Below are 22,526 nucleotides of genomic sequence, written 5' to 3'. Positions count from 1 at the left end.
CCACTAAATATACCTGTACATGCTAGATGTCAAGACGGGGACTCAAAACCTACATCCAGAACACAGTAACATTCAGATAAATGGGCAGCCTGTACTACTACACTAGGTAGAAAAGTCTCTACTTCATCTCTGGTGAGATGGATAAAAGCTGTTGGTTATGAAGCCCATCTTTTAGCACAGGCTACTCAACCTCGGCCCTCCAGTTGTTTTGAGACTACAATTCCCATCATCCCTGACTACTGGTCCTGCTAGCTAGGGATCATGGGAGTTGTAGGCCAAAAACATCTGGAGGGCCAAGGTTGAGGAAGCCTTCTTTAGCAACTCTGTTTTACATAACAGCTCATTCCACTTGGGCAGCTGCCACTTCTGTTGCTGTGTAAACCAATGCACCCATGTCTGAAATATGCCAAACAGCCACATGCCACTCAACAAACATGTTGACATGACAGCACAGTTTAGATGGTATGGAGCTTTGGGGGTAGGGTTTTATGCACATTGTCCCTCAAGTGCTGAAGCAGTCGTCTACCCACTGCAGGAAAGCAACAGTTTTTATGTATCCCGCCTGCAGAATACCTCCTGCATCCAGCAGGAGAATGGGACATTGGTTTCTTCCACAACATACCTTCTTGCAAAGGCATCCAAGTTAGGTGGCTGCCCACAGCACCACTCAGTGCATCCAGATCACATTCAGGATCAGGGCTCTTCTCTCTTTTTGTCTTTTCCATATGTCTGTTTATTTTTTAAGTGGTTCTGCTAGTCTGAAAATGAGATGTTAGGGAGAAAAAGCTCCAGGGTCACATGTTTCCCAACAAACAGGAGTTATTATAACTCACCAGGGGCCAAGAACAAACCTTGAAGGTAAGTGACTAGTGTTTTTATCTGTGTCCAAATTCATTGTGGGCTTTTGCCTCTTTGTGGGTATCTTTTAGAAAGAGAGAGAGAGAGGGATGCTGCTAAGTTTTCATTTGTGTATTCAGTGTCAGTATTAAATATTTGGAGAACAGGAAGTGCTAGACAAAGGATTAACACCATGCTGCTTTGGGATGCAGTAATATAGAGCTATAAATATACATGTTGGTTTCCCTAGGATATTGAGCTTCGAGTGAAATGGCCAAACGATATTTACTATAGTGACCTTATGAAGCTGGGTGGCGTTTTAGTGAATTCCACACTAACAGGAGATACATTCCACATTCTTATTGGTAAGAATATAAATGGTTTAAAATATATTTGTTTGTTTGTTTGTTTGTTTTTAGGCATTTTTGCTGCTATTGATAATGCAAATACATAGCAAAATAAATGTGGCCGTGATTCACCTGGCCCTTAATGGATTGTTATCTGACGCCCTGCTTTCAGCTTGCAGGAGAAATTATTGATTTGTTCAGTCATGGGAGGAGAGGCATAATCAAGAATCCTTAATTATTAAATAAATAGTGTCCATGTTGTGTGCTTTAAAGAATAGGTAAATAGGAATAACAGAATCAGGTCTAGACTTCGAGCAATCAGCAGACCTACTCTCAGTATCTCCTGCTTCAAAATTAGGAAGCTTCAGGAGATGGTGGCAGCAATACTTATTCATAAACAGTATGAAGAATGCATCTCAGTGCAATCTCATTTGCAACAGGGATAATGTTTGAGATGATCCAGGTGGGAGAACTTTGAGATCCATGACTTTCACAGTGTTCACCCTGCAGTAGATAGTTGCTTAACATTTTTTTAAGCCCATATCCATTAACAGCATTCACAATGTTCTCCACACACACCAGAAAACTTCTTGGATAAAACTAATGTGGAAAATACACTTTTGAGAATATTATCGTTTCACTTCAATGCTTATAGGAACAATCCTAAAATCGTATGTCAATCTGTGGGTTTTGTTAACAGAGAATTTTATAATATGAATTTGATTCCTGACTCCACCCTTCTTAAATGTCAAGATAACTAATCCTCCTCAGATCAATTTATGAATACTACCAAATAATTATTTCCATATTTAATAGGTATATTACTTATAAATTATTAAAGTAATGGTTTCAAAAATAGGGCATTTAAATGTGAGTATACTTGACAAGTCTGGCTCTGGCATCACATGCACAGGGAATGGAAAACCTACATTGCTCAGAAAGGGAGGAAAATAAACAGGTAGTAGAAGATTGGTGTGTACATTTCGCAGAGCTATGTTTAGGAGGCCTGATCAAGAAAGCCCTGAGAGCTGCATTTAAACACCCTGGCTTTCTGCCAATAATATTATCCCCTGCTAGAGAGCTGGGTGAGAAATGAGGCTTCAAAGAGAGTCTGGCAAGAGAGCCCTTGAAAGCTGAAAGTTGACTTAAATGTGGAATCCTCTAGGCTTTTCTCAAAGAAGCCAGTTGCTGCCCTGGAGCTGGGGGAAATGCAATTTTTTAAAATGGTAGAATATAGCATTTCATAGCCGCATCTTTCTTTTTCCGATTAATGCTCTCTTGCCTGTATGCTGAGCCATGTGTGTATGCATGAGATGGCCCATTAATTTCAACCTAAAGAGCACATCTACACATGCACACCAAACAGTATACGCAGCTCAACTTCCTCCATCAGAATTTAGCAGGGCAGCCCTTGTAGGTGGGGCAGTTTCCATACCCACAAGAACTCACTCTGGTGGAATGGGACATTGTTCTGTCACATATTATGTGTATTGTTCTGTCACATAAAAACTGACAAAATATATCATTTGGCAATTTTACTGCACAAAACTGTTCTTTGTTTTAAATGAAGGTTGTTCCAAAGTTGCATGTCTGGATGTGGATTGTCCTGGACTGAACTAGATTTCATTGGAGGAAGAAACCCTCAAGCACTGTCATGAGGCTGAGCCAGGCTGTCTTGTATTTAGCACATGAGATGGATTTGAGTTTATATGAGCTTCTGTCATCTTTCATCATTATTTAAAGCAAATCTCTTCAGGAAATCTGTAGATGGATTTTTACAGCTGTCTGGAGGAATGGATTTGTCTTATGATACAAAGAGACTTTTTCAGAGAAACAAAACTTTTCCTACACTGCCTTTCTAATTTATTTTTCTTCCCCAGGCTGTGGATTTAACGTGAATAACAGCAACCCCACTATATGCATCAATGATCTCATTATGGAGCACAATAAGACAAAGAATACAGAATTAAAGCCCTTAAGTGCAGATTACCTGATTGCAAGAAGTGTGACAGTGCTGGAAAGTCTGATCAACACCTTTCAAGAGAAAGGACCTAATGGAGTTCTTCCCATGTACTATAAGTACTGGGTGCACAGGTAGATAATTTAAAATATATATTCTATATCTTTTTTTAAAAAGAATACTTATTTTTCTTTTACAAGTAATAAAGAACAACATAAAGAATCAACAACATAAAATAAAATTTCCTTCTTAATACCGGTAATCTTAATTGTTTTAGTGGTAAATTGAACTAACCCCATCAAGAGGCATTTATCTCAAACCAATAGTGACTGATCAGATATATATGTATGTATGCATTTAACATGTTTCACTTTTTCAGCATGTGTTAGAAGTATTTGTTTATGCATAGGCAGATTTGTCATTCAGCATCCATGCATTAAAATATATCAAGATGTCTACATTGGAGTTGTTCCTTAAAGCTACATTTACCTAGCATTTTGAGTTAACGTGCTAGACATGGATCATGAAGTCTGAGCTTTGCAGAATATCTGAGAAGAAACAGATTAATTTTACTACAGTGGTGCCCCGCAAGACGAATGCCTCACAAGACGAAAAACTCGCTAGACGAATTTCCCTATGGGCTTGCTTCGCAAGACGAAAACGTCTTGCAAGTTTGTTTCCTTTTTCTTAACACCGTTAATACAGTTGCGACTTGACTTCGAGGAGCAACTCATAGAACGCGGTGTGGTAGCCTTTTTTGAGGTTTTTGGTGATTTTTGAAGCTTTTCCAAAACTTTTCCGACACCGTGCTTCGCAAGACGAAAAATTCGCTAGACAAAAAAACTCGCGGAACGAATTAATTTCGTCTTGCGAGGCACCACTGTATAGTTAAGCAAGTCTACCTATGAACGGGTGGGTGCAGGAAATTCCCACTGATATTGTTCATTATGATGGTAGGCCATGTCAGTAAACCCTATTGTGTATAAGCTATGTAGGATCCGTGTGCCTTTCTGAAGAATTATCTCTCGTACAGTGCCATTTATATGAATTTCATTAATCCATTTATTTCCTTTTGTCTATTCAAAGTTGGTTAAAACCCTCTGTTTAGATGGGGAAATCATTCATTTCTTAATTTTATTCAAGGATTTCTACATCATTTTTCAAAACCCAAAATTTTCCCGAAGCATCTTCCAATCAGTATAAAAACATTTTAAACTTAATATCAATATCTAAAATACCAAAGCCTTTTACATGTTTATGTAACATTTATAATTAGACTGAGGTGAGTTTATGAAACTTGATGGTTTTTTAAAGTGGGTAATTCCTTGTTTTTTATTTGCAGTGGTAAACAAGTACGGCTTGGAAGTGATGAAGGGCCTTTAGCGTGGATCGTTGGAATCGATGATTCCGGATACCTTCAAGTTCATGAGGAAGGCAAAGATGTAGTAACCGTGCACCCAGATGGCAATACTTTTGATATGCTGAGAAACCTGATAATTCCAAAACAGCAGTAGTTTTTGAATATGGTGAAACAGCTTCTCTCTCAGACCATTTTCTAGAGTTTGGCTGGAGACTGTCAAACTAGAAGTATCTAATCTGAAGAATTGAAACACTGTATACCAAGGAAAACATTGAATTTTGAGTCATTTAATTTTCCTGGGCTCTTGGCCCAGTGACCTGGGATTTAGTGGCTTTTCATGTTTGTTTGTTTGTTTTCCTTTCAGTCGCCATGCAGATGTGAAGGAAACCTTATGGTTAGCATGAAAAGCTCTAGCTTCTAATTTTTGGCATGGAACACTCAAGTAGAATTAGCTCCATAAATCTGTGTTATCCTGTTACTACAGATTCTTCACGCTTGCACTTACAGCATACCTTTACATCCCGTGCTCATATTACTTTGTATCTATAGGAAGGAATGCAGTTTGCAGTAGAATATTTCCTATATTAAAATGATAGGGTATAATAAGTTTGGTTTACCAATGCCCCAGTTTAGTATGGTGTTTTGTTTTTAAGCTGTGGATGAACAGCTATATGCAAAATGAAGCTTTATTATTCATTTTGAACATCTGTTTTAGAGTATGCCATAAAATTATTTAAAGAATTTTACCCCTCCTGCTGTCTCATACCCACAAAACAATGATCAAAAGGAATTTTAGCCTTTTAGTAAGGACTCTCCATATGCTGTGTTATATTGGGAGTCCAAGTCTTTCAGAAGCTTGATGTTTCCACAACTGACCACTAATTATTATTTTTTCTAACAATAGATTTCTGGCAGTTGCCCTGATTCCTATAAGACTATACAGAATCTGAATTGCTTGGAAGTATGTTTCAAGTTCACAGTGCTATTTTGCATTTTCCTTGGATTATGAATCCGACAAGCGTTTCTGCTTTAATGGCTATAGCAGAACCTATTTTCCTGTATTATCTATTGTGCCTTATGCATTAAATATATCATAGTTATGATACATAATTATGTGTCATCTTGCCTACTCAGTATGGTCCTCTGATCACTCTGATCATTTTTATGATCAGATGCCAAATACTAATGAATAGATGACACATTCAGCTTCTTGCACTGTTCTCAGAGGCTCCTAGGTGTATGACTGTGTTTCTGGACTAGGCTGCCTAGGCTTATGGAACTCACTCTCAACCCAGCCCTCCCAGGCTATAGTTTGAAACCAATTTCTGCATATTGGGGAACTGTTGGTAACATGACCTCCTCATGAGAACTGCCATGGGTTCTAAAGGACTCCCTCATGTTACGTTAAGGAAGTGCCCTGAAATGCATGCCTGACATGTAGCCAGAAGCAGGTTTGTAGGTTAAAGTTCACTTTATAAAGAATCAGGAAATAAGTAGATTGGCTCAAATATAAATCCAAGAAGCCTTAAAGAAGGCAAAGAAGTTGGCCTGTAATGGTGGATTAGTATAATCCCTGCATATTGGAGTCTTGAGTAGTTTGACTATAAATTACTGGAGATTAAGTTTTCATTTCATTTAAAATGAGGATTTTGACTTCTGTTGCATAATGTTTCCCACACTGTGACATCTATGACTGTTTCTTGCTTGATGGCATTGTTATCTAACAAATGAAAAAGTAAAACAATTTAGCTTATTTGAGTGGCTGTATATTGATTATTTGTTCAAACAACTAATGGTGAGAAGTAATGACTTGCAAAACTCTCTGGGACTAGGAATTCAAAGCTCCTCTTATTATTGATTTAATAACTCCAGTGATCATTAAGATTGAGTTAGTATAAATAAAATAAATGGAAACTCCAGCAATGTATTTGGTACTCAATTTTTATTTTTATTTGCCTGTAGAATCCTTCTGTCCTATTGTTCTATCTCAGGAGCTTTTAAATGTATGATTCATACTATTTACCTGTTAGCTGCCAAATTAATAGAGCAGGGCTGTGCCACTTCATTGTTCAGTCTGAACCTTCATCCCAAGTCGCACAGCAATCCACTCTCCAGTTTCTACCTGACATCTTGCAAACATGTTCCTACTGTGAAAAGCTTATGACTTTTCACAGTATGCACCATTTTAATAATGTAGGGTAGTTTGAGTATACATGACAGGCAAGATTGCTCACAATTATTCAGGAGGGTAAATTCAAAAAAGAGGTGTTGAATTTGGAGACGGGATCAGTAAAATTTAATTGTTGAAAGGGTCTCTAAAGCTTGTTCTTCATTTAATTCTGCCCCTTTCACTTACTAATTTCTGCCCTGGTTTTTAGTATGTGTTTGAGGAAATGTAGGGTACAATATCACTATTAATGTTATTTGGGCCAGTGAAAGATCAGACAGATGAGGGAAGGGATAACTTCATGCTATCGTGTCATCTGGCAGTCCATCAGATGTAATTGTTTTGCTACAGAATACTATACCAGTGAACAGGAAAAAAACAGCTACCATATAGAATTTGGTATCTACCTGGCATTCATTATCAAGCTTGGGCTGGATGAAAGGGACAGGCCTAATCTCTTCCTATGGTGTCCTGATTGGTGCAGCAGCAATATACCGTATTTTTTGCACCATAACACTCACTTTTTTCCTCCTAGAAAGTAAGGGGAAATGTCTGTGCGTGTTATGGAGCGAATGCCTGCGGGTGGCGGAGGGGATCTGCTGCAGTCATGAGCAGAGGATCCATGGTTCCCCTTCCTTCCCTCCTCCGTGGCTCGCTTTGAAACAGCAAAGCGGGAGAAGAGCCGCTGAGTGGGGAGGAGGGAGGGACAGAGAGCCTGCTTCTTTAAAGGAGCAAAGTGGGAGAGGAGAGGAGCCTTCTCCCCTTATACCCCTCTTCTTCATTATTAGCAGCATCCTTCTCCACCCACCCCACGCGTGTTCCTTGTCCCTTGAGTGCTTTTCCTTCCTTCCCCAATTAAAACGTGGTTACAAAGCACGGATCCACATGGATCCTCAGGATTTTTGCACTGGGTCACCCCAAATTCACCATCAGATCACATAGCATGTCCATGGCTACATCTTGCACCAAAAAAATCACGCACCCACTGTTGCCTGGGGTCGCAGTGGTGCAAAAACGTTATAAAGCATGGATCCACATGGATCCTCAGGATTTTTGCATTGGGCTACTCCAAACTCACTGTCAGATCACATGTCTGTGGCCACAGCATGAACCACAAAAATCATATATCCACTGTTTCGTTTAGAATATTTTTTTTTCTTGTTTTCCTCCTCTAAAAACTATGTGCGTGTTATGGTCTGGTGCGTGTTATAGAGCGAAAAATACGGTATATTCAATGGCTGAGGAGAAGGGGTCCATCATCCACTTTCCTTTTCTTAGCAGCCTGTCCAGCAATTAACTGATGCCAAAGATTTACATCAGATGCTGGGCTCTCAGGATAGGACAGGGTTCTTGTTGATTCGAGAGGTGGTCTTTGAGATGCTCTTGGAGACCTGCTCACTTGTTGCCATGCTTGTCCGGATGGCAATGGCAAAGAGTGTTTTTTACTAGCTTTAGGTGGTGTGCCTGCTGCTCCTTTTCCTAGTGAAGCTTGTTCTGGCCTTTGTCGTTCATGCCTTAGTTATACAAGGTGACCTTCCATAACAGTGTGAAAGATGGACAGTTCTCTGCTGGTATTGACTTCTGTTTGCCTGAATGACTGAGCATGTGGTTGGTCTGGATCTTTCCCTTCTTCCGCTCCTCCCTGTTTCATGTATGCACAGAACACATTTTCTTGATTTATTAAACTTGATTTTGTATTGTTTGACTATATTTGTTTCTTTTTGGAAAAATCAGCAAAAATACCTGTTAATCAAAAAATTATATCTAGATTAGATAACAATAATGCAATCTACATAGCGCTACCTTTGAAAATAGTTGGGCCAAGCTCCATCTGCTAGAGTTTTAGTTGGGCTTTATAGCTTAGAACTACCCTACTCATAGGGACGCGGGTGGCGCTGTGGGTAAAACCTCAGTGCCTAGGACTTGCCGATCGCATGGTCGGCGGTTCGAATCCCCGCGGCGGGGTGAGCTCCCGTCTTTCGGTCCCAGCTCCTGCCCACCTAGCAGTTCAAAAGCACCCCTAAGTGCAAGTAGATAAATAGGTACCGCTTTATAGCGGGAAGGCTTCATCACACTGGCCACATGCCCCGGAAGTGTCTCCGGACAGCGCTGGCCCCCGGCCTCTTAAGTGAGATGGGCACACAACCCTAGAGTCGGACACGACTGGCCTGTACAGGCAGGGGTACCTTTACCTTTACCCTACTCATACTGGTTACCAATTTGTTTCCAAGCCAAATTCAAAGTGTTGGTTTCAACCTTTAAAGAACTAAAGAAGCTTGTTCTCTCCCACATGAGCCTACTTGTAGCTTAAGATCAACAACAGACACCCTGCTCTGTGCCCCATTATAATTAGATGATGGGTGGGCATCAGAGACAAGGCCTTTTCTGTGCTGGTACTTAGACCTGGAATGCCTCCTATGGCTTGCATTTTGCAGAGCTGTTTGCTTCTACTGGTATTTGGTACTAGACTAATTGCTTGGCCTATTATTATTATTTTATCTTGCTATATATACTGTTACTTCTTGAATTATTATTGAATTATTTTGTAGTTTATATATATGGTGTTTTTTTTGTAAGCTGCTTTGAATTTATTGGGTAGAAAATTGGGGTAGAAATTTGAATAAGACATAAGATTTTCTTACCTGGATAATAAAGAATGTAAACCTTTGTTAAAGTAAAAACAACGTATGGTTTGTTTTATTTCAAACCATATTACAGTTTTTTGCACTGGAAAAATTCTTTCATTTAATTTCCTTTCTGTAAATGAAAAGTAATGAAGTGTGGACATGTTGAAGCACAAGTGGATTAGGTGGGAATATCACTTTTACTTCTGCTTTTGAATGGCCTGCCCTGTACATACAAGACAACATACTGTCTTGAATGAAGTGGGGGGGGGATGTCAGCATCAACTGTAAACTGTCATATACCTGACTTTATTTTTGTTTGCTTCAGAACAGTTGAACAAGGCCTTTCTGACTCACAACTGTCGTAGTCAGAAAAGCCTGTGGGAATTTCTATAGGATACACAAGTAAAGGTGTGCATGGTGTACAGCTGGTAATCACATTGTTTTCCACATCAAATTTGGCAACTACTCACCATTTCTGTATGAAAACCATTTTATAACAGTCCTTGTGACTTTATAACATAGCAAAATGTGTCTGGACAGAGTCTGGAGGAGCCAGCCAGGCATCCTGGAATCCAGAAGTAGCCCTCTGAAAATGTGCAATACTATTAAAATGTCCAGGTTAGAAAAACACCTTTTCCACTGTGTAGCTGATGTCGTCTTTCAGACTGTTCTGTAGATGAAGTGCTTTCAAAAATATTTCATTATGGTGCCCATATTTTTTTGCAATACGCGCTTTTCTTCCGGACCAAAGTTTTAAAACTCCTCATTACATATTAAGAAAATATCTGTACAGATTATTTATTGACAGTAAGGCTTCTTAAGGAACTCTGGTGTGCTAGTATTTGAAAAGAACGAGGTGAATTGCATCCAGACAGAACTGATGACCTTTCCAGAATTACACAATTTCCACCAGGATAGGTACTCAGAACTAAGAATAAACTGGCATTAGTCATCTATAAGTCTCCATAACACCTTGGAATACATGTCCTAGCAAGTCATTATGCCTCGGTTATCTTTTTTAAAGCATGGTGTGTTTATGCTATGGATCATGCTTTCCTTCTGCAGGGATTTTTTTCTTTTTAAACTGATTACAGGCTTATAAATTGCAAGTTAATAGTTTTGTTTCAGCATATTTCTGATTTTTGAAGCTAGCTGGTGGGAATATTTATACATTGCATAGCTGCCAATAGAAGTGCTGTTAAACAATATATTGTGTGGAAAGCAGGACATAGCAGTTCTTTGTAGTCTCTGTGCAGTCTCACCTTTCTGTTCTCCGCATGTGTAGATTAATATTTGGAACTTCTGGAGCAAGCTGGTAACATTCTGGCATGAAAGACTTATCTGCACTGCCGTAGCACACACCTAAGAACTTCACCTTCTTGATCAATTCCTTTGTGACTGCTGCAGTAGCGATTACAGGAACGGTAGAAAGGTAGGCACTTCTTTCCTTCTACCTCAGAACTTTGTTCCTCTTCTTTTTTTGCCTTGCCAGATACTTCTTCACCTACCCACAAGCAAACTTGGGACTGTCAAATGTTTGTACTGTTGCAGAGATGCACTGCAAAGTCTTGTAAAACTAAAGACTGCCATTCTAGCATTTTCAAGGAAAAAGTAAACTTGATCTTTTGTTTGGAAGTCCTTTTGGTGTTAAATCCATCTGCGGCAATAGCATTTGGACCAACCTGAATGTTGCAAAATGGTAAGCAAGCCTTCATGATGGTTGTTAAACAAACGGAAATGGAGACGAGGGGGAAAACTTGTTTGATGTTGAAGTTGTGGAGTCTGCAGTCTTAACATAGACTGTGGAAGGGGTTAGCAAACTTAAATAGATAAGGCTGTACTAGGTACTAGGCATGTTAAGTTGTGTCTAGGACTGCTGGGACAAAGAAACGTACAGTGGTTGAATCCCATTTCTGAAAATATAGTCCAGTTGTTACCCAGACCTTTCTCCATCATTAGATTCAACACATACTTTGGTAAGGTGGAAAGCAGATATACTGAGAAACTAGGCAATTTTTGAACATCAAAGCAGCAGCAATAGAGATGATTGGATCCTTTTCTGACCTTGAAGCATGGGTACCCCCAACAAAAATTTAAAATTTGGCTCTGTAATTTGGAACTAATGTGATTTGATTGGTTTGTTAATAAAAATTATTATTTTTTTAAAAAAAAGAGAAACTAGGCAATTTTTATATTAACTATAAAGCCGGAGATTATTTTTAAGTGGTGCACTCAGATAAACAAAGAAGTCAATACAAAGCAAATTGACTACTATTAGTAGTTGGAGAGAAAGACCTATAACAAAGCTCCTTCTTCCAAGTGATAGAAGCGAATCTTTCTCCAGTTTTAGGATTCCACTCCTGAATAGGGTATTCTAAAGGTAAAGGATCCCTGACAGTTAAGTCCAGTCACGAACGACTCTGGGTTGCGGTGCTCATCTCGCTTTATTGGTTGAGGGAGCCGGCGTACAGCTTCCGGGTCATGTGGCCAGCTTGCTCACTATTTTGAGATTTTGGCTAGTCCTAAAGGTATTGCCTAACTCATTTTTTTTTCTCACGGACCAACATGGCTTCATTTTTTATACTTAATACAACTTCATTCCATCATAGCTTGAGTTGAGGATGGGAATAAGTGCGGTGGGGGGAGCATTTAATTAAGTATCAATAGAATTACATTCAAAAGTTCTGAATAAGCCCTAACATTCTGTCTGTTTCTAGAACTGCTATGCAGTGAGGAAAACAAATGATGTATTTCATTTCATTGAATTACCCAAATTGGTCAGTGTAATATTAAAATACAATAAATATTAAACGTATTTTATAAATACACATTATTTGTACTGTACTTCTAAAACCAAGCAAATAATAGAAGTCCATTATTCCTTTGTCTACAGTATTTTATTTAACATAGTCTTACGTAATAAATAAGCAAAAGCTTTACAATTTAAGGGAGAAGATATATAATCCTAAGCAATAGTAGGATGTGTATGTATTTCTTTTTCCACATACTTTTGTCAAATAATTTATTTTTGCATCATAAAAAAAGCAAAATCTAATGTTCCAGTAGAGGAACAAACAGAAGAGTTTTCTCTCAAGAAACTAGCTCAAAAAACTGCATCGTGATTTTGGACAAGTAAAATTATAGTAGGAATTTTATTAATGCATTCAATGCTGTCCTTTACTTATGAATGTGAAGTTCAAATCCTAAACCTATTTACTAGTGAGCAAGCCCCACTAAACATAGCTAGACTCACTTTCGGAGTAAACATGCATAGGATTATGCATCTTAAAATTATTCACTGGTTTGTTGCTGCAAAGTTCAGCTTTTTAACCAAAGTAGATTGATGCGAGGGAAATCTACACAATTGTACTCAGCAGAGCAGTTTGTACTAGGTGTGTGTGGCATTTCTACTCATAAGATACAAAACTGAGGGTTACATTTCCCAACTCCATTTTTTACCATTTCTTACAAAGTGTATAGAACCCTGCAAAGTACAGTGATAGGCTTTTTTCTGGGGTACACAGGGGTACACATACCTCTAAACATTTTGTGAATCTTTGTACTTTTCTTCATTTACTGTATTTATTTTCCACAATTTGAACTATAAAATGGTGATTTTCTTGAGTCAAAATGGGAGTACCCCTAAACATTTTTTAAGAAAAAAAGCACTGGTGATAGGTAATTATAGTTCATAATCAAGAAGAGAAATGGCAAAGTAAAAAAGTGGGTGTCCCACTCTGTGTACTTCCATTGCATGTAAATGATACATCCAGTTTTCAAGCACTATTCAGGATTTTTAAAGTTTTATCCATCGTGAGAGGGAAGGGCTGCATATGACAGCCTCACCCCTCATGACTGGGAAGGTCTGCAGAGGGACTGTAAGTACATTGAGCTGAAAAGGGTTCCAATTCTTAGGAAGCCTGATTGCAGGGAGCACTGTAAGCTCATAAACAAAAATGTGCTTGCAAGTCCTCTTCAGGTCTTCCCAGGAAGATCAGAAGCGAAGGGCCGGAGCAGGCATGTGCATCCTTGAGTCCTCTCTGTGGATAGGACTTCAAAAGGCCTAAGGTAATTTATACATTGTGATAGTGGCAGGCTGTTAATTATTTGAAACTGCTTATCGTCAACAGCATTACCTAAATGACACCGGGCAATTGAACAGTTTAAAAAGTGTACTTTTCAGAAATATTTTCTTTCTTACAAAGTGAAAGGCTTAGCATATATACAGTCACTCTGAAGAAAATAAAGTAAGTATGCTACACTGCAGTTGTGTATCAGATTTCTTTTTATGAGTTAGCTAACTGCCTGTATCTCATTGGGGAATACATTTTTTCACGTAGCAAAATAAACAAATGTTATTTGGCATAAATGTATTCTTTCAGGATTACATCTGCATGAACACTTTGAAAGACTGTAAACAAACTTGCATCTGGCAATAGAATTGTGTAATGACATCATGATAAGATCATTCACAAAAGCTCCTTTCTATGAAGACAAGCTAAGGGTGCTGCTGCTGTTTTCAGCAATATCAATTACATCAGAAAAGGTATCAACGTTCACAGAATTTACCTTGGGCATCTGGGAGGATATTTTTGTTTGGCTGTTAGGGGGGAAAGTTCACTTCCATCCTGTTAAGTACATTAGTCCAATTTAACTATAAAATTAAGTCTCTGGCAAGTTTGTTGCCCAGATAATTTATGCATGTTCTTAACACTTAGAAGACACACCACCAAGCAGCAGTTTTTTGTAGTCAAGGTATTGAAATATGTTCTACAACAATTAGCACTGTGCAAAGGATGTGTCAGACACCTCTTAGTGCAGTGTGGTGAATATTACAAAGATGAGGCTAGAGCCCAAACTGTAAATGTGAAGTTCCCTTTATCTTAAAAACCATTCAAAATAATGCAGTTTTGAGCCTTCCAATTCATAAAATACTCTAAGCATTTATCCAAATGTAACTATGACCAAAGAATGGTAGCCAGTTCACCTGGAAGCACACACTTTTTTTCTCAGCCTGAAAGATCAAGCACAAGATGAACAAGGCCATTCATTCAAACAAACAAACATGTGCAAGAAAGAAGGATGACCCAGTACCCCATAAAGCACTAGAAATGAAACATAATAGTCATGGTGAACAATGGGCTGAAGGCAAGGTGTCTAGCACCTATGGGAGAAGCGTATTTTTACACTTTGGGAACTATTGGCTTCAACTCAAGGCACAGGTTAAGTCTGAATTCTAATGTACACTGCTTTGGCACTACTTAAAAATGTGCATGCTCACAATGGTTAACTTTAATTAGGGCAATACTGAGCACAACCGATCACTTTTAAAAAGCTTATTTCCTTACAGTAACAAATAGCCTTATAAAATTAGACAAGGAAATGGATTGTATTGCTGCGTCTAAATGCAGAAAAATAGTTTAAGAAAATGTCATTACCTTTCAACTTAGTTGAGATTTGAAAAGGTGCAATCAAAGCTGTTTCCATATTGCACAAGTTAAATTATATATTATTTCTTGGAGAAATATTCTTAAATTGGTTCTGTCTATACTCAAAACAACGGCAAAACTGTTATTTGCTTCCTGGGGGCACAGTTGTTCTTCCATGCTTCTAATGAAAACTTCACTTGTCTGAAGGACATTTTAGAAGTTTTTGATGTAGCTCAGAGTTCAGCAAAGCTAAGAAAAACTAGTCAAATTAAAATATACATCTGACTCCAGTGTTAATGTTCTTTAATGCCAACCATTTTTATACATAGGCTTTTTACATATTAGGGTGCCTTCTGTTCTGTGATAGAGTAAGATGATAAATGGTTTATTAGTTATGTTGAAATGACAACCACATTCTAGTAACTCCTAGTGTGCAAAACAACCTTCACGTGTATACACACCCACCACATGTACACAAGAGCTTCCCCCATTTAACTGGATAGCATGAACAACTTTGCGTGTGTATCCTTTTGTGCTATTGCTTATGATTTTATTAAAGCACCCACAGAAAACTGGAACACAGGAGAGCTATATATTTATCGTATTAAATCTTTGCAGGTACTTGGGTTGCCTCACCTTCCAGATTAAACATTACAAAGCCAAAGATGAATATACTAGGTGCTCTACGAAAAATGCAAAATAAAATGTAAGTGCCTGAGAATTCTCATCTAATCATTAGTGCAGTTGGTGAATGTATTTTATCATATCTTAACCATAAAAGTTGCTAAAACTGGCTGGGCTAAAAACCTAAGCCCACCAAACAGAAAAGAGTTGAAGTCTCGTTGACAGAGCAAAATGAAGAGAATGCAACTTCACTGCTCTTTGGCTGGCAACAAATACAGTTTTGGATATATTCTAAATGGAAAGTGTATTTGAAACAGTGAAAACCTTTGTCTTTCGTTTTCAAATAGACGATTTGATTTTCCCCCCTCTACAATGTAACAATCACCAGCTCTTTGGTAGTAATCTCCAAGCTTATTGGGCAAGTAGATTTTCATTTTCTAAAGATGCATAGTAGCCATGCAGCCTGGCAATTCTATACTGCCTTGAGTAATATATATCCAAGCCACATGAATTTTTTAAAAATGGTTTAATTTCAGGGATTGAAATCCTAAATGCATTTCCCCAAGGTAATGCATTGGACGGCAGTTAAACAGAGACTATCACAAATAACTGGTAATTACTGTCTCATACCAGACTGTTTGTTAAGTGATCTATAATTTTCAAATAATTGAGGGATTGTATTTTTTAAGAAAACAAAGTCACTCTATGTATCAGCACATAAACTCTTATAATTTAACTTATATACTGTAAAAATAACAAAAATATGATCTGTTACATGGCTTCTTACTAGCAGAGTCAACTGCAGAGATTAATCTGGAACAACAAAGCACTGAAGCTACCGGTAATTTTTCCCCCTTGACCTTAAAGGTACTGTTACACATGGCTTGCCAAGAATGCATGCAAGTTTGTCCCACTGATTTTAAACCATGCTCACTAAGTGCAACCATGTATCCTCATGCTTTAGGGGAACTATTCCAGTTTATTTATTTATTTTATAAACCACAGCTTTCTATTACTGTCACCTTCCATTGGCTATTATTACAGATGTTCCAATATAATGGGGAAGTGCAGGCTCCTTGTGAGCCTCAGGGGAAGAGGCTGATGAAGGACTTTGGTTTTTGTAAAACATATTTACTTCCTCAGAACTGTGTCCATAATTCTCTGCTACATGTCCTGTGGCAGTACACGAAGAAGTTTGAAATGTACCATGTTTGGCTAAAACCCGGTGGTAGTTGAGAAGTACAAATGGAACTTGCCCTGCATGCCTAACATCCACAGTGTGATCGTTTTCAGAGTCATGATCAAACTTTCCGGTCATTCTGTCATCAGGTTCCAGCTCACCTAGATTTGCAGCATGATGGGCAATGTGCTCAAATTTTGGTTCTTTCATACAAATTCTTCTTGTTTGTTCATATACTGTTGGAACTGGGAGAAGGTGATTTAATTGTCCAATAGATTTAGTTTGGAAACATTCAGATTTTGACAAAAAAGAGTTGGCTAAGGAGTTCGAAAAGGTCTTTTCACTTAAGTTGTTTTTTTCTTGTACACCTCTATTGAAAACTAGCTTATTTTCTTCTTTAATGAGATGATGATGTGCTGGATATATTCGGCTTTCCATTTTGTTGCTGTGCTTTATAATGGTGGAATCATAGCTCTCTTCTTTATATCTGCTATTTGCTGCTAGGGTGGCACAGCTTGCAAAGCTGTCAGATGTACTGTCTTGGCTATATCTTCTGTTTGGTAGTGGCACTTTGAAAGAAAGAAAAATAAAGTTATTTAATGAAAGCAGTTCAAGCAACAAAGTGTAGTTTGAACATACAGTAAAGTCTATTTAGATTGGGGACATTCGTTTAATGCTGTTTTTGAGCTTGCTTTAAAGCCTTTGTGCAAACTAGCAAGTAGCTGCATTCCAAATAGAATCAGGAGGGGGGAAGGAATAACTTATCCATTCCTTCTCCATGCCAAATTGCAAGATGGGAGTTAAAGCAGGTTCTTAGAAACTCTAAATTATAGCTAATTTACCTTCTGAGACAACTGGAGCATTATTGGAACTATTTAAAAATGTAATTTTTGTAAACAATTTTGAGTTTTATTTTTTCACTTTGGATAAAGGTAAAGGTAAAGGTACCCCTGCCCGAGCGGGCCAGTCTTGACAGACTCTGGGGTTTGTGCGCCCATCTCACATCTATAGGCCGGGGGCCAGCGCTGTCCGGAGACACTTCCGGGTCACGTGGCCAGCGTGACAAAGCTGCATCTGGCGAGCCAGCGCAGCACACGGAACGCCGTTTACCTTCCCGCCAGTAAGCGGTCCCTATTTATCTACTTGCACCCGGAGGTGCTTTCGAACTGCTAGGTTGGCAGGCGCTGGGACCGAGCAGCGGGAGCGCACCCCACCGCGGGGATTCGAACCGCCGACCTTTCGATCGGCAAGCCCTAGGCGCTGAGGCTTTTACCCACAGCGCCACCCGCGTCCCCTTCACTTTGGATACATACCTTCATAAACGGGCAACATAATCAGATGTAATACATGAAAATGCTTTCCATTTGATTTATTAGGCTTGTTTGTGCTACTTGTGAAACACTCCAAAATATGCTCCCTAAAGAAAAGTTGCTATTGTGATCAGTATTGTACCCACAAAAACTCTTTCTTTTCAGATCTGATTATCTGACAAAACAACAATATTGTGAGGACAATGTAGTCCAGTTGTCTGCCCTGATGTAGCCCCATGAACTCTAGTGTGAGGTCTACAATATATAGGATTGTCAGTAAGCTTGTAGTAGCAGGGCTACACAATCAAAAGTGTGTTGTATGAATACACCTTAAGAAAATCTAGGAGACCTAAGAAAACTGAATTTAGGCTTCTTGTTAAATTCTTTGCAACAGAATTGGGGTAATTTTAGTTATCAATCAGATTTGCATCTTAACTATTATTATTGCATTATGTTCAGAAAGAAATATGAACAATTCAGGAGCAAAATTAAAGTGTAAGTGTAACTTGCAACTATTTTCAGCCCTTTCCTTAACAACTCATCAGCCTCTTTTTGTTAAGGGTTTAAAATAGCTTTACCCACTACACACGTTTAATATTTGAAAAATATTTAACATGTATGAATTTTTCCTGGGTATAATAGAGCTTCAGATTTGTTCATTTAATACACACCTTCATAACTCTGTAAGAGATTATGGCGTACACTGCTTGCTGACTGATCAGAAGGACTTTTCGATGGTGACTGACTGCCTCCTGGAACAAGAGAATTGGCATAGTGCCACTGGCACTCTCCACTTGTCTGCAAAGTACTTAAGAAAAATCGAGCTACTTCGCAAGGTGTTCCTTGAGATTGCCCAAATTTAGAAGGCAGCATTTGTTTTTTGCTACTGAATACATGAGGGTCTACAGGGAAGTGTCCATAATGGTAAGAGAAAGGTAAGCTGTACGATGGGGTGTATAAAAGTTCGCTGTTTTCTGAATGGAAGGCTTGTTCTTGGATGGTGGCAGAATTTGCTGTGGAGTTGGATCTCCAGCTTCCAACCTGGCCACATTCCAGTTTGTCTGTCTGGAAGGAGCTGTATTGCTGAAAAAGCAAATAAAAAGAAAGAAAAGTGTTTAATAGCTGACTCTGAAATCTGTCAGTATAACAGACTAACAGAGTGCACTGCAGCCAAGTACCACCTTGAACTGCAGTCACACCAGTTCATATAAACTAAGAGAAGTTGGCAGCACTTAATTTCTAAAGAGAGGAACTGGAGCGCAAGCCTTTCTGGCATTTTTCTGGAAGCTCTGCTCCTTAATCCTATGTGTGATGGACAAGCTATAGCTTCAGTGGTGAGGGAGGGAGGCATTCTGCACATGTTTAAAATGATTTCACATATTCCGTTTAGCTGGCAAGATTTCTGAGGGCCACAAAGAGGTCTGGGGGACCTGATGTCGTGCCCCCCTGCACTGAGGTGGGAACATCTGCTTCCCATTGGCTTGTTCTTGATCTGACACACTTATGTTGCTTTGGATTGAAAGCTCAAGGTCACCCCTACCTCCGTATTTCAAATCAGGCTGTCCAATTTCTTATTTACTTTTTTCCAAGTGCCTACAAGTTTATCCACTCAAACATTTGCCTGCCCCTTTTTTCCATCTTACACTTAGAAAATTGCTCAGAAAGAGGTGAGAGCTAGCTTTGACATGAGGGTCAGCTAACCAGCAATGTGAGCAGCCTTGCTCCAAGGGAAGTTTCCTAATGACTGGCACAAAGGCTTTGCACAGCACTGCTGGGAATGCTCTTCTGTCAGTCATTTTAAACATTCCCTAAAAGCAAGACTTTGCACATTGCTGGTATGGTGGTCCTCAAGGCAAAGATGGCTTCTGCTCCAAATCCAATCAGGAAAAGAAGACTGCAAGTCTCTCCGAAATGCAGTATCCAAATTATATACTCCCAAACTAGGGAGGAAACTACACCAGTCCTGAAGCTGGCAGATCTTTGGATGGACAGTTCAACCTTATTTTATTCTTCGTCCCTGCACTCTACCTTAGTCTTGTTCTTGTATCTATTGTTAGCACTCACCCTGAGCACCTTTCTGGACCTGGTCATGTATTATCTCCTTTCTGGCCATTTTGTACGATCTTGGTGGCTTTCCAAGCAAACTGTTGCATCTGTCAAAAGGGTGAATGCTGCTGTACAACTAGCTGTTGCACCACTGTAGTTCCCTGAATTGGTTGAAATAATTCAACCACAAGTGATGCTGTATTGCTGCAACAGTTCATATTCTTGATCCTCTAAACTTGCAGTACTCAGTACCCCAAGCAGCAATTTGTAGGATCAGGCTATTAAAAGGAACAGAATTTATGATATTTTGAATTGCAGGAAATTCCAGTGACTATTCACAGCTACTGTTGCAGATAGGTTGCCACACACTTTTAGCATGAAACGTTGATAGAGGGAAAAACTACTACCTGTTGTGGATATGGCGTTGTTCTGAGTTTTGTCTTCATTTTATTACTTCTAGGTTTTGTTGCTTTTCTTGTTTCTTGTGAGGTAGACGCTGAGTTTCTGCATGGAAACTGTGATTTAGAAATGGTGACCTGGTCCAATGATAATGGGAGTTCCTTATATTCTATATCTCTGAAAAAACAACAACAGCATTGCAATAGAGGAATGGACCATTTGCGTCTTTCTCCTCACTTAGGTGCCCCCAAGCATTTAAATTGGGGTGGGGGGAGAACCTCAGGCCTAAGGTGCCAATGTGATCCTTTGGGCCTCTCTAGCTGGCCCTTGGGACTCTGCAAGCCATGCATCACCCAACGCTCCTTGAGTGCTCTTGCCTGGCTATACTGTTCCTTGAACTATGATAGTATCTCTCAGATGCCCAGATGGAAACTCTGCGTGTATACACACGTGTACAGCAGGCTGCATTCCAGGTGCACACAAGGTAAAAATCACACCCATTGCTCTATCTACTTTTGCCTCCAGCCTTGCCCCCTGCTGGCACATAACCCCTGTAAAGGTAACCCTGAGTGTATGTTTCCCTCACACTGAAAAAAGGTTCTCCAACCCTGGCATAAAGAAAGCTTCAAAAAATAATACCGGACATGCCACAGTCACTGGACTATTAAAACTGAATCTTTAATGCACTAAGAAATGATAGGAAGGGGTTGGTAGTGGTGAAGCTAGGTTAGGAGTTCAATTCAGGACACTTGAACTCCAGACACTGCCAGAGAGGAGTAACTGGGCCACCTCTCATACTTTCAAAGCTTTCATTCAACTGCCTCTATAATACTGTGTATGTAAGCAGTTATTTGATATACACTCTCAACCTGTCATTTGTTCATAGTTGTGCAGCTGGAACCCATAAATAGTTAATAATATATTTGAAAAACGGCTGCCCTTCTCCATCCTAAAGTAATAGTCTGCTTCCGTGTCATAAGAATGGTTATCTCCTTAGGTTGTTTTTTGTTTAATTAGTTTTCTGGAGTTGGGTTTTTTTTTGTCATCAGCTGATCTGCACCTGCATTTTCTCTAAAAGAGCTGCATTTATCCCAATGCCATTTTAGTTCATTAATATGTCACAGTGTAGGATTAGAGCAGGACCAGCCCTACCATTAGGCAGAGCAAAGTAGACATCTCAGGTGGCAGATGCTGGAGTGCAGGGGGGCAGTAGCAGCATCGCCCCCTGATCCCTACCCCAGCTGTGCCTCTCTGATGCAGAATAGAATTATGTGTGTGCAATGCAGCCTGCATTGTGCCTCCTAAGGTAGACTGCTCCCTTGATGTGCAGCGAAAGATGCTGTACAATTGCCAGTGTTGAAATAAGATTTAACTTCTAGTTCAGGCAACCTCTGTACATGGAAAGGGATGTGCCCTCTTCTACCTTGTGTCAGGCAGCAAAACATCCGTGGCCCTGGTAGACGGACTTCAAGAAAGGTTTTCAATAATGTCATTTTATGTTATTTGAAATGTAGTCATTCTTTTAGTTTTAGATTGGTTGTCTAGAACACAGTCTTCAGCTGTGAGATTGAAGCCCAGAAGTGAGTTGGCCATACCAAAATACTCCCCCCCCCCCAGGAAATGATGTCTACCTTACTAAAACCTGATAGAGTATTATAAAGCACAACAAAAATATATATATCGGTGATCAACATTTTAAAGTAACAAAGTAGAAATCAGGATGGAAGAATCAGATAAAGTTATCAACATGAGACACTGAATAAAATGAATGTGGTATACAATGGTAGGAAATATGGACTTACGTTAGGACATAATTAACACTCACTATGCAGTGAGGTCGTGATGAGCGGCTGTTGTGTACAATCGTGGCATAGCTCTGGACCCAAACCCAGCCACTGTTCTTTGACAGCAACCGATAGTACTTGGTTGTGACTTGTCCTTTCACCAACACTATAAAACATAACATGAAAGGAATTTAATTATACTCATACTCTGCCTTTCCTCCATGAAACTTGAGGTGGCATATTTAAGGCTCCCAGGTGACCTTCTATTCAGACATTGACCCAGACCTGCTTAAGAAAGTTTGTTACATCATTGATTTTCAGGCCATACTATTCTACTTTGGTTTATTTGTTTTTTAAAAAGCGCATTTTACCTTTATAATTGAACTTTCAAGCAAGGGCAATATTTCGGTTATTGCGACTGAATGTTCTCTTAATGCAGGTCTTATCTAATACAAA

General features: G+C 39.2%; 2 protein-coding genes and 1 long non-coding RNA gene across 7 annotated transcripts in view; 2 read left to right on the top strand and 1 right to left on the bottom strand.

The window, feature by feature from the left end:
* HLCS (holocarboxylase synthetase) overlaps window positions 1-6,423 on the top strand; it is an 86,781-nt gene extending 80,358 nt beyond the window's left edge. For both annotated transcript variants that reach the window (XM_082220496.1, XM_082220495.1), the window contains exons 9-11: window positions 1,088-1,202; window positions 3,065-3,278; window positions 4,487-6,423. In XM_082220496.1, coding sequence (XP_082076622.1) covers window positions 1,088-1,202; window positions 3,065-3,278; window positions 4,487-4,658 — 501 coding nt within the window. In that variant the 3' untranslated portion in view covers window positions 4,659-6,423. The remainder of the gene's footprint in view (window positions 1-1,087; window positions 1,203-3,064; window positions 3,279-4,486) is intronic.
* A 3,395-nt stretch (window positions 6,424-9,818) lies between these two features.
* Window positions 9,819-15,863, top strand: LOC309531194. Its single transcript, XR_014219126.1, has 3 exons — window positions 9,819-9,916; window positions 10,584-10,730; window positions 13,681-15,863. It is a non-coding gene; the product is annotated as an uncharacterized lncRNA (long non-coding RNA).
* The window catches only part of SIM2 (SIM bHLH transcription factor 2), a 52,824-nt gene continuing 45,311 nt past the window's right edge, over window positions 15,014-22,526 (bottom strand). For all 4 annotated transcript variants that reach the window (XM_082220498.1, XM_082220499.1, XM_082220500.1 and 1 more), the window contains 4 exons: window positions 22,089-22,236; window positions 20,295-20,463; window positions 18,513-18,924; window positions 15,014-17,100 (listed from right to left, as the gene is read on the bottom strand). In XM_082220498.1, coding sequence (XP_082076624.1) covers window positions 16,370-17,100; window positions 18,513-18,924; window positions 20,295-20,463; window positions 22,089-22,236 — 1,460 coding nt within the window. In that variant the 3' untranslated portion in view covers window positions 15,014-16,369. The remainder of the gene's footprint in view (window positions 17,101-18,512; window positions 18,925-20,294; window positions 20,464-22,088; window positions 22,237-22,526) is intronic.

Source organism: Podarcis vaucheri (genome assembly GCF_965113315.1).
Source record: "Podarcis vaucheri genome assembly, chromosome: 4".
NCBI classification, from domain to species: domain Eukaryota; kingdom Metazoa; phylum Chordata; class Lepidosauria; order Squamata; family Lacertidae; genus Podarcis; species Podarcis vaucheri.
Note: the sequence above shows the minus strand (reverse complement) of the source record. Positions and strands in the feature narration are given on the sequence as shown.